This window comes from Grammomys surdaster, unplaced genomic scaffold (assembly GCF_004785775.1).
Source record: "Grammomys surdaster isolate TR1022 unplaced genomic scaffold, NIH_TR_1.0 172, whole genome shotgun sequence".
In the NCBI taxonomy this organism is placed as follows: domain Eukaryota; kingdom Metazoa; phylum Chordata; class Mammalia; order Rodentia; family Muridae; genus Grammomys; species Grammomys surdaster.
Window position 1 is genome coordinate 3,678,452 of NW_021604620.1, and position 12,125 is coordinate 3,690,576.

The 12,125-nt window shown below is 45.3% G+C and overlaps 1 protein-coding gene across 1 annotated transcript in view; it reads left to right on the top strand.

Moving 5' to 3' along the window:
• Scn11a (sodium voltage-gated channel alpha subunit 11) overlaps positions 1–5,064 on the top strand; it is a 73,196-nt gene extending 68,132 nt beyond the window's left edge. The window contains exons 25-26 of the mRNA XM_028767279.1: positions 174–444; positions 4,028–5,064. Coding sequence (XP_028623112.1) covers positions 174–444; positions 4,028–5,064 — 1,308 coding nt within the window. The remainder of the gene's footprint in view (positions 1–173; positions 445–4,027) is intronic.
• Positions 5,065–12,125: the final 7,061 nt, after the last annotated feature.

Sequence of the window (12,125 nt, forward strand, 5' to 3'; positions counted from 1 at the left end):
ACCTCCCCACCCTCAAAATTCCCACCCCCTGGGGCATCCAGCCTTCATGAGGTCAAGGTTCTCTTCTTCCACCTATGCCCAGCAGGGCCCTCCACTTTTACATATTCAGCTGAAGCCCTGGAAAATTTTGTTGTCTTAATGACGTAATTTTCTCCTTTCTTTTTTGTCCTCAGAACAAATGTCAAGCCTTTGTGTTTGACCTGGTCACAAGTCAGGTCTTTGACGTCATCATTCTGGGTCTTATTGTCCTAAACATGATTATCATGATGGCTGAATCTGATGGCCAGTCCGAAGAAGTGACGAAAATCTTTGATATCCTCAACATAGCCTTCGTGGTCATCTTTACCGTAGAGTGTCTCATCAAAGTCTTTGCTTTGAGGCAACACTACTTCACCAATGGCTGGAACTTATTTGATTGTGTGGTCGTGGTTCTTTCTATCATTAGTAAGTAAAACCAGTAGCCAGGGCTTTCCAGGAGAGGTAGAAGCAAACCCTAAAGATAATCATTTGGAAGTGTGTCACACTTCTCCACAAAGCAACAGATTAGGCTTAGTGTAGCGTGTGGAAAAACCAGGTGGCAGTAGGGGGCTAAGGACTGCATGCTCTGTTGGGAAATTGCCACAAGGTGGTGATTTACATTCTCTCGATGGATTTGCTTGTTCAATGAAGAGAAACAAAGTATCTCCATTAACAGTTGTTGCAGTGCTTCCTGACATCTCAGGTGGCAAATAGGATTCCCACCTTTTCTGTGCTACTGTGAGCTCCCATGGGGGCAGTTTGTGGTTTTAGGAGCTTGGCAGTTAGTACTGATGTTGGTGACCGTGTTCAAAACTCACAAGGGTACCAGAGCATCTGTTAGATCAGGATCCATTGCCGGGGCTCCCTTGCTTCCCATTCAGCTGTCAAGACTGCCCCACACAAGAAGCAGTACCCACTCCTTATCCTGAATCCCATGTTTACTTGGATCAGGGTTTGGGCTGCATGTGTCCCAGCTGCTCTGACCCTACTCACTGGCAAGCCTCTTTATATAACCAGTGGATTTTTCATAGCTAAAATTCTGCCGCATCAAGCAGAGAGCGAATGGGAGAAAGCGTTATTAGCATGCACTTACTCCCTTTCTTGTCTTGTGTTTTCTTTCTTACTTCTTTTTTTGGAAAATTTTTATTTCTATCATTTTAAAATTATGTGTATGGGTGACCAAGTTGACCAGAGCCAAAGACATTGCACCTCTGGAGCTGGAGTTCCAGACCCCGATCTGATGTGGGTGCTGGTGACCAAACTCAAGGTCACTACAGCAGAAACTTATGCTTTTCATCTCTAGCCTTTCTTTCTTTCTTTCTTACTTTCTTTCTTTCTCTCTTTTCTTTCTTTCTTTCTTTCTTTCTTTCTTTCTTCCTTCCTTCCTTCCTTCCTTTCTTCTTCCTTCTTTCCTTCTTTTTCTTTCTTTCTTTTTACTTTTTTCTTCCTTCCTTCCTTCTTTCTCTCTTTCTTTTCACTTCCTTCTTTCTCTTTTTTCTTTTTTCTTCCTTCCTTCCTTCTCTTTCTTTCTTTTTTCTTCCTTCTTTTCTTCCTTTCTTCCTTTCTCTCTCTCTTTCTTTCTTTCTTTTCACTTCCTTCTTTCTCTTTCTTTCTTTTTTCTTCCTTCCTTCCTTCTCTCTCTCTTTCTTTTTTCTTCTTTCCTTCCTTTTTTCTTTCTTTCTTCCTTCCTTCCTTCTTTCTCTTTCTTTCTTTCTTTCTTTTCACTTCCTTCCTTCTTTCTCTCTCTTTCTTTTTTCTTCCTTCCTTTTTTCTTTCTTTCTCTTTTTTCTTCCTTCCTTTCTTTCTTTTTCTTTCTTTTTTTTTATGCTGAGAATCAAAACCCAGCCTTGTGCACATTAAGAATTTTACTTTTTCATGGATAAGCCATTAGAGTTTATTTGGGTCCTTGAAATTTGATTGTAATTAATTACAACTTATTAGTCTATTTGACTTTTTTTTCCTCTTTCTCTTTTTTGAGGAGGAATGTTAAGATGGGTATCACTGTAGTGCAGGTAGATCTGGAATTTATCGTACAGCCTAGGCTGGCCTCAAGCTTATTAAAACTTCCCACAGCAGCCTCCCAGGTGCTGGGATTATAGATGTGTGCTGTCGCTTCTGACTGAGCTCCGTCTTTCACACAGCGCAGGAGGGTCTAAGAGACTTTCTCGTAGTTCAGAAAGCAATGAAGACAAGGAGAACCAAATTTTACACATGGAGGCTTCATCTCATCTCAGAAAGGCTGTGTCACAGGTTTAGACATGAGTGGTTTCTCTCGATATCAAGTAATGCAGATCATGAAGGGAGTCTGCTTGGGTTCTAAGCTGTTAGGTTTCTGAAGATAGTATAAATAGGCTCATATGTTGGCAGCAAAGTAGACCTATGATCCTTATGAATTAGTCCTGATCCCAAGTTCTGGTGAAATTGATGTCAACGGAGGGTAGAGAACAGTGGACAGATGAGTCGGGTACCGCCCTGCACCAAAGGGAGTGCCGTGAGCCCTTCCTCCCATAGGCGAAGAGGGTCATCACCCATTCCAGAATGTGCTGGGCATTGTGCAGCTTCTAGAACTATCTCTGGGGTCCTTCTAACAGCTGCTAGATCATGGAAATCACATGTGCTACTAGAAACTTCGCTCCAATGCAGGACAAAACCTTCACAAGAAGCCAAATGCTGCTCACCGATGTGCAGAGTTCCATGTACTTATATGTGCCCACATCCAGCACCTGGCCTCCACACTTCCTCCAAGCTCTTCCTTGAGCTTTTATAAGTAACGCAAAATGAGTGTGAGCAGGAGTCTAGGAGTTAGCCATTTAACTGGCAAGGAAGGCTTACTCATTTTAGTTGAATACCAAGTCGTGTGGCTCACAAAAAAAAAAAAAAAAAAAAAAAAAACCAACCAAAAAAAACCAAAAACTGCACTCAGAGAAAAGACAGATTCATACAGGCCCAATCAGTCCAGGAAGGATTCAGGGCTAAGCCCAAAAGGGCTAGTATTGTTGAGTGAGCACCATCCTTGCTAGGATCGTCTGTCCAACTAGCATACGTCTTTTACACAGTCGGATGATGAGGTTTAGTGAGTGAGTTCTCTGTAGTCATTAGGAGACTGGCAAAAGCATTTTCACTGCTGTGATCCCTAATGACCTCAGAGTAAGGGGAAGACCATGTCTACACAAGGCAAGCATGTTCCAGCCATTCTATAATATTTGGGCCAAAATGTAAATGCCTTAACTCCTCATAGCACTTGCCTGCTGGGCAAGCAATGAGAAAACATGGTGACATTTTGGGTCCAAATATTCATCAGTTTGCACAAAGCTCTGAGACACCATTTCGGGTGTGTCTGCAGCAGAGAACATGTGTGAGCTTCATGATCCCTCAGGGGTCCTCAGGGTGAGCAGAACATCAAACAGGGATCAGTGGGCATCTCTGGAGTAGAAGAAAATCTCAGGCCTGCTTTCTCCCTCCAGCTCTACACACTACAGTTAGTCTGTCTTCACCACAGAGGGCTGTATCAGAACCCCAGATGAATAAGCATCTGTCCCTTTTAATAAGCTTGGGTCTCTCAGACTCTACAGTTTTCCTCTGTAGCTCAGTCAAGGGTTAAGCCATAGTTCAGATTAAATGTCTCCATGCACTCTGAAAGTGTCAACATCTGAAAAAAAGGGCGTGTTTTCCATCTGCATCCAGTAAATAGGGAAAATCATGACAGGTGTTGCCCCGGGGGTAGCTAAACAGAAAATGCAATAGCTAATAACCCTTTATAAATGGCCATATTTTCCTTCTTTAACTTCAATGGCATATGCATTCCAGCCCTCTCAAAAAGTCCCATCTAAAATCATATGGCCCTTAGAGATTATTTTTTCAAATTGAAACACAAGTGGACAGTTCTTAGTTTTGTGTATAAACAACAAAGTGTGTATAACAAGTTGGCCCCTCAGGATTCTGAGGTGGAAGACTGGCTGAGGTTGAAGCTGGAGTGCATGCTGGGAATTCACTGGTCCTCCTTCTCTAGGTACCTTGGTTTCTGGCTTGGAGAACAGTAACATTCCCTTCCCGCCCACGCTCTTCAGAATTGTCCGCTTGGCTCGCATTGGTCGAATCCTCAGACTGGTTCGGGCAGCCAGGGGAATCAGGACGCTCCTGTTTGCTTTGATGATGTCTCTCCCCTCTCTCTTCAACATCGGCCTGCTGCTCTTTCTGGTGATGTTCATTTACGCCATCTTTGGGATGAACTGGTTTTCCAAAGTGAAGAAGGGCTCTGGGATCGACGACATCTTCAACTTCAAAACCTTTTCGGGCAGCATGCTCTGTCTCTTCCAGATAACCACTTCAGCCGGCTGGGACACTCTCCTCAACCCCATGCTGGAGTCAGACGCCCACGCCCACTGCAACTCCTCCTCCGGAGACAGCTGCCAGCAGCCTCGGATCGCCATAGTCTACTTTGTCAGCTATATCATCATCTCCTTTCTCATCGTGGTCAACATGTACATCGCTGTGATCCTAGAAAACTTCAATACAGCCACGGAGGAGAGCGAGGACCCCCTGGGGGAAGACGACTTTGAAATCTTCTATGAGATCTGGGAGAAGTTTGACCCCGAAGCAACACAGTTCATCCAGTACTCTGCCCTCTCCGACTTTGCCGACGCCCTGCCGGAGCCCTTGCGCGTGGCCAAGCCTAATAAGTTTCAGTTCCTCATGATGGACTTGCCCATGGTGATGGGCGATCGCCTCCATTGCTTGGACGTTCTCTTTGCTTTCACCACCAGGGTCCTCGGGAACTCTAGCGGCTTGGATACCATGAAAGCCATGATGGAGGAGAAGTTCATGGAGGCCAATCCTTTTAAGAAGTTGTATGAGCCCATCGTCACCACCACCAAGAGAAAGGAGGAGGAGCAGTGTGCTGCCGTCATCCAGAGGGCCTACCGGAAATACATGGAGAAGATGGTCAAGCTGAGGTTGAAAGACAGGTCAGGTTCATCCCTCCAGATGTTTTGCAATGGAGACTTGTCTAGTTTGGATGTGGGCAAGGTCAAGGTTCATTATGACTGAACTCTCACCTCCACCCCTACCTCACAGCCTCACAGCTTAGCCTCTAGCCTATGGCGAACAGGCCACGGACTTACTGAACAGGACGTTCAATTTGTTTTCTTAGGTGAGAGAGGTGATAGGCTGGTGTCCGTTTTTAAATGATTCTTGGAAAGATTTAATGTAGAAAGGACTGCAAAAAGACCCACACTAATGGAAGGCCCGAAGGGACAGTTCAAATCATGTAAAGATAAGAAATGAGAAGGAAAGGTCACGTGAAAACTTCAGAGTGTGTTCTCAGTACATTCCCTGACATGTCTGTTCAGTGTTTACGTATGTGACCTGCCACACGTAGCTCCTTTGCATGTTAAGTGAGAAGTCAAAACCCTGCAGTGAGTAAATAGCTTTTTGCAGGTGTTTCTACCAGCATCACGGATTTGGGGGTATACCTAGAACCTGAAAGCATGATTATGACTTGTCAGCACCCCGACTTTCAGACTTTCAGAAGCTCTGTCCCAGGTGTTTAACAAATAAATAGATAAAAGAAACATCTAATTTGCATTTCATTGAGATGGGCCGAAATGTCCTCATGCTTGGTGGTTGTATGAACTGTGGTTTGATGTAGCCCAGAGCCAGTCATCTGTCAGGAAGGTAGTTAGCAGTTGGCTCTTTGGGAGGAAGAGGCCCTGTGTCTTAGTGTCACAGATTTCTGTCACATGAATGTCCCCATCATGACTGGTTCCAAGCTATAAACACGGTAGTTATTGAAAAACAAGATGGGAAGAAATGAGTGTATTAAATGTTCAAGAGCCATCCTGGACTGGCTCCAGCCACCATTTCTTGGATTCAAAAAGAAGTCTGGTTGGGCTAGGCAGCAGTGGCACATGCCTTTAATTCCAGCACTTGGGAGGCTAAGGCAGGTGGATTTCTGAGTTCAAGGACAGCCTGGTCTACAGAGTGAGTTCCAGGACAGCCAAGGCTACACAGAGAAACTCTGTCTTGAAAAACCAAAAAAAAAAAAAAAAAAAAAGTCTGGTTGGCTTTGGGTAAAGCACCTGCAGAGTTAGAGCAGGGGGCTGGGGATGGCTCTGTTGGGAACGTGGCTGAGCAATATGAGAACCTGGAACTATCACATCTGGGCAGCAGCCCATCTGTAATCCCGGTTCCCTAGAAAGACATGGTGTGCTGGCTCATTTTTATAGCCAACTTGATGCACCTAGGGTTACTTTGTTTCTTTTCCTTTCTTTCTTTCTTTCTTTCTTTCTTTCTTTCTTTCTTTCTTTCTTTCTTTCTTTTTTTAGGTTTTTCGAGACAGGGTTTCTCTGTGTAGTCCTGGCTGTCCTGGAACTCACTCTGTAGACCAGGCTGGCCTCGAACTCAGAAATCCACCTGCTTCTGCCTCCTAAGTGCTGAGATTAAAGGCATGCGCCACCACTGCCTGGCTTTGGAAGAGGGAATTTTGGTTGAAGAATTGCCTCCATCAGATCTCTCTGTGGCTCCATCTGTGAGGAACTGTCTAGATGATGATTGATGACAGTCCACTGTGGGCGGCATCATTCCTAGGAAGGAGGGTGTGGGTGTATAAAAAGCCAGTCAAGTATGCACTGGAAAGTAAGCTAGCAGACAGCACTGCTCCATTGCCTCTGCTTTGGGTCCTGCCTCCAGGTTCCTGCCTTCACTCCCTTCAGTCATGGGTTGTTAACTGGAAGTACAAGCTGAAATAAACCCTTTCCTTCCCGAGTTGTTTTGGTTATGGCATTTATCACAGTGACAGATATGGACTAACCCCTGGTACCTTAAAGGAAAGAAGAAGGAGTTGCTTGCGGGACCAGGGATATTTTGAGATAAGACACGAGGAATCCCATGCAGGACTATAAAGACCTCAAGGGAGTTGCCAGTCCTAAAGTCACAGTGATGTTCTCTCATTCCATTCTGGGTGGTAACCGATGGGGCAGGCTAAATAATGCCACCCTTATAAATCCTTGGATAGAAGCTAGTTAGGCATGGGTCCTTATAGGTCCCTAACGAGGGCTCCTATTCTTAATTGAAAGTAATTTTTTCCTACAGTATATTCTGGTCACGCTTTCCCCTTTCTCATCTCCTCTCAGAGTCTCACAACGTTCTCACTCATCCAACCCCTCTGCAAATATAAAAGAAGACAAAAATGAAAATGAAATATACAGAGAAACAGGCAAATGCATGTGTGCACATGCATGCATGCCACATACATGCACATACATGACACACAAATATGCACACATGGGCGCACACCCACATGTACACATGTGCCACACACACATACACACATGGGTGCACACACACAAAACTCAGAAAAACACAAAATTGGAAAACATACAAATAAAAGATCAGTAAGATGAAAAGAACGCCCAAACAAAGCAATATAATTTGTTTAAAAAAAATCTACAAAATACCTTTGAGTTTGTTTTGGGTTGGCCATCTACTGCTGGGCATGGGGTCTGCCCTTAGTGTAATTTATATATTCAGTGAGACTCTATTGGAAAACCCTAATTTTTCCTTCAGTCTCCCTTACATAGGTCTATCCACCCCTACATGGGCTCTAGCTAGGAATGGGTTTCTAGAGCTACCTCTGAAGGCAAGCACCAGCTCCAGAGGTTGAACTATGCACATTTCCTTCACTAGATGGCAGCAAACACCCAACTCGATCTTTCTAAGTGCCCCACAGTGATCGTGAGCCTGGTACTTCCACAGCCTAAGGGAGGGACCCAAGGCAGGAAAAGGAGAATTATTCAAGCCTTAGAGAGAGCTGGAAGCTAGTCCTCCCCAGGGATGGCTTTCCCTGGGCAAGCACCAGGATAGCCGAGGGGCCTTGGGGGACTGCTGGGTGGAGAGATAGCTCAGTCAGTCAAGAAGTCATGTTGTAAGCATAAGGACAAGAGTTCAACCCCAGAATCCTTGTGAAAAAGCCAGGATAGTGTCATGTGCTTGTGATCCCAGGGCTGAGATATCAGATGTAGTCCAGAAGGGTGAAAAGATGCCCTGAGTGCTTTCTTCCAAGGTAGGGACACACTGACTGTCCCAATAAACCGATGTACAAACATGGAAGCCCCCCACCCATTTGTCCTCTGTGTCCTCTCTTCCAGGTAAATCTGGTTTTTCTTAACTCAGGCAACAATCCCGTCCTGAGGACAGACCTGGTACACTGCATAACAGCTGCTAACCAGTGGCCCTTGACCTTTAGAGCATCTAATTAGGAAGAGAGTCACACAAGTGTTTTCGTGATGATAAAACAATACAATGTAACAAATGCCAGAAGCTGGGAGGGTTCTGCTCTCAGGATGTTGATGGGGGAGGATTTCAGGAGAGAGTGACAGCTGGGTGAACTTGATCAATGGCAGGGAGGGTTTTGACAAGACAGTGGTTTGGCAGTGTTTGCAGTGGAGCAGACAGCCCCCAGCAACACTATGGGGAAGCTAGGATAGATAAAGCAGTTTGAATCACCCAACTGACTACACAGGAATGCAGAGAGCAGAGCAGAGTAGAGGCAGCAGCAGAGGAAGGAAGCTCTGAGTTGGAGGGATAGCTGAGTCAGAAACCTCTTCATGTTCCACGCATGAGGATGTAAGCTAAATTCATGTTCAAGAAGCGACTCAAATACCCACTTATATACTGAGTTACACCCAGTTGGTAACGGGGAGGCACTAAAGGTGTTTGGATGGTGCAGAGAAAACATCTGGATGGGACGGGCAGAGAGGAGGAAAAACCACCAGGGACAATTGACCCTGGTGGAAAGGAAAGATTGAGCCAGGGAGGGCACAGGGACAACATAGTGTGTCTGTGATGCTGGGTGCTTTAGAAGAAGAGTCTGGGAGGTCCTTAGACTTGGGGACTTGTAGCAAGACAGATGGCAGTAGAAAGCTCCTGGGGCAGAGCTGGAGAGGTGGCTCAGTGGGTAAGAGTGCCATCACCTATACACACCCTGGGCATGGCCACACCTGCCAGTAATTCCAGCACTGGGGCAGAAACAGGAGAGTCACCAGGGCTTGCTGGTCACTGGCCTGGCTCCATGTTTAGGGAGAGACTCTGTAGGAAGGGAAGCCAGCTAGGAATGATATAGAACAGGACACTTTGTCTCTTGATACTATCCCTCCTCTGGCTTCTGTACACATTTGCCTCATGCCCAGTAGCACTCACACACACTACACACACACACACACACACACACAAACTAATTAACTGTCATCTAAAAGAAAAAAACCCAAACATGTTACCAAGGCAATGAGGGGAGGGAAAGCCAAATTTTTATTTTCATTTCTTTTGTTTTCATGATTAGAGAGGAAGAAACCCCCAAGTGGAGTCAGTTTGGTTCAAGATCCCAGGTCCAAGGTGCCTATTTGCAGCCAGGCACAGGAATATAGTGTCAGGTGTGGGCAGGAGTTCGATGCACAGGGATCTGAAACCCCAGGAGCAGCATCATGGCAGAGACACAGTCAGACCCAGAAGGCAGGGAACATGACCTGGTGAGGTAGTGTCAACCCAGCTTAGGGTGTAGGCTGGCTGCTGAGAGTCAACAGCACAACCTGTTGTGTGAACATCAGAACCCCATGTTCCCACCCCTCCCACCAAGCACCAGGAGCCATACATCTGAGTGCTTTGTGGGGCACGGATAAGCACTTGCCTTATAAATAGCTAGGCTCAGGAGCCAGCTATGCCAGGAACAGCCCTGGAATGTCAGCTTCAAGCACCCCAGGCCTTAGGAAAAGTTCAAGTCCCATACGCTCTCCCTCTTGATGGAGGAGGAGGAGAGAGTGCTCAGGTAGCCTGTTGCCTGGCAACCAGGAGAGAACCTCTGGGGTCATTCAGTGGGTAATCCTGTCCCTCACACACAAGGAGTAATCAAAGCAGCTGCAAGGAGGGAGAGCTAACATTTACTGAGAGCATGTTCTGGGCCAGGTTAGCACGTCATCCCCGACTCCTGGCTGGGTTTTCACCAAAGCTCTGTTAGATAGAAATTGTCTTTAGCCTTTCTCATCTAGAAAAGGAAACTGAGGCTCATTCAAGGCCACATAGCCAAATCAGTTAACACAGTGCTGGGGAGTGAACTCAGGGCTTGTGCCCCTAGGCAAGAGCACCACCCACCGAGTTACAGCTATGGCCCTGGGCAATAGAATGCTATTGATATAAACCCAGTTCTGCCGGTCAGACAGTGGTGGCACCAAGAAGCATCTTAGTGACTATTGATTTAGCCTCCCTTCATCTTCCCCCATCAGCCCTCCAATTCCAGTCACCCTGGACTAGCCACTGGGCCAGCACAGCGTCACGTCTTGTCTTTCCATATGCTAAGTTCTGGTGTTTCACAATTACTTAGAGAGGAGTTACTCAAGTGCCTCACACTCCATTTAACCATGAACCCACGTCAGACTTCTAGCTAGTTTTCCACCTTAAATTAATAGTTTAAAGTAGAGAAGTAGCACTGGAGAGAAGGCTCAGCAGTTATGAGTGCGTACTGCTCTTGTAGAGGACCCAAATGTGGTTCCCAGCATGCACGTTGGGTAGCTCGCAAGCACCTAGAACTTCAGCTCCAGAGAGCATGATACCCTCTTCTTGGCTTCCTCATGCCATGACCTCATGTGTGTTTACCATCCCCCCCCCACATATACAGAATGAAATAAATCTTTAAAAATAAGTACACAAATGGCTCAAGGGTAGTTGGATGTACGTATACTAAAATGTGCCAGGTTGTGCAGTACACTTCTGTAATTCTGTTCCTTGGAGGGATGGAGGAGGAGGATTACAAGTTCAAGGCCAATCTGGGTACATAATGAAGTCCTGCTCTCATCAATCATAGGTCTCGTCTCTAGGTGGACCATAGATCGCAGTGTGAGCACAGCTAGAAAGGGGAGCTGGAGAGATGGCTCAGCAGTTAAGAGCACTGGCTGCTCTTTCAAAGGTGCTGAGCAACCATATGGTGCCTCACAACCATCTGTAATGGGATCCGATGCCCTCTTCTGGAGTGTCTGAAAATAGCTATGGTGTACTCACACACATAAAATAAATCTTAAAAAGAAAAGAAAAACATCTGTGAAAAACCAGAAAAGGTCAGTGATCTCGAGTCGGCCAAAGTTTTAAAGATATAACACACAAAGCCCTAATTAATGAAGGAAAATCGATAAATTGGACTTCATCTAAATGGGAAGGAAGAACAAGAGAAGAAAATGAAGGGAGGGAAGAAGCAAGGGAGGAGAATTGAATAGGAAAGAGAAAGAAGGGGAGAAATAAAATCTGACCTAATTGTTATTTCTCAGAATGGCAAGTGACTGAAACTGCCCCACAGCATTGCGGGTGGGGCTGGAAAGTGGTTCAGTCATATGGAAAACAGCTTCTTTATTTCTCATAAAGTTAAATGTACACTGACCAAGGATGGCGTAAAGCCATTCCACTGGATAGTTCCTAACAGGAAATGAGAGCACATGCCCACAAAGATCTGTACTCCCAGTAGAAACACCTTAGTTTTAAATAGTCAAAATCTGAGAACAATGTTCATCAACAGAGGAAAGGGTAAATACATCATGGTATGTCCATTCAACAAACAAAACAGTGGACTAACAAGATTGTGGCATGCCCATTCAACAACAAAACAATGGACTAACAAGATTGTGGCATGCCCATTCAACAAGCAAAACAATGGACCAACAAGACTGTGGTATGCCCATTCAATAAGCAAGACAATGGATCAACAAATGGCCTCAAGAGATTTATAGAAAGTGACTGAGATAAAAAACAAGATGGTCTTACTTATAAAGAATTTTAGAAAATATAAACCAAGCTAGAGTAATATAAAGCATCCTAGTCATGATCTGGGGAGGGACAAGGTTGAAGAGAGGGACAAAAGTGTTCTATGAGGAAACTTCAGGAATGTGTATCACCTCCATCTTGACTGTGGTACCAGCTTCACAAGTAAAGAGACAAATTTCTAATTTGTCAGGTTGTAACTCTGTGTTCACTTTCACACAGGGTTTCATATGGCCTGAGTTTATATGCCTCTGCCTCCTGAGAGTGGGATTATGAATGTGTACCACCACGCTCAGCTTCAGATGTACTGTTTA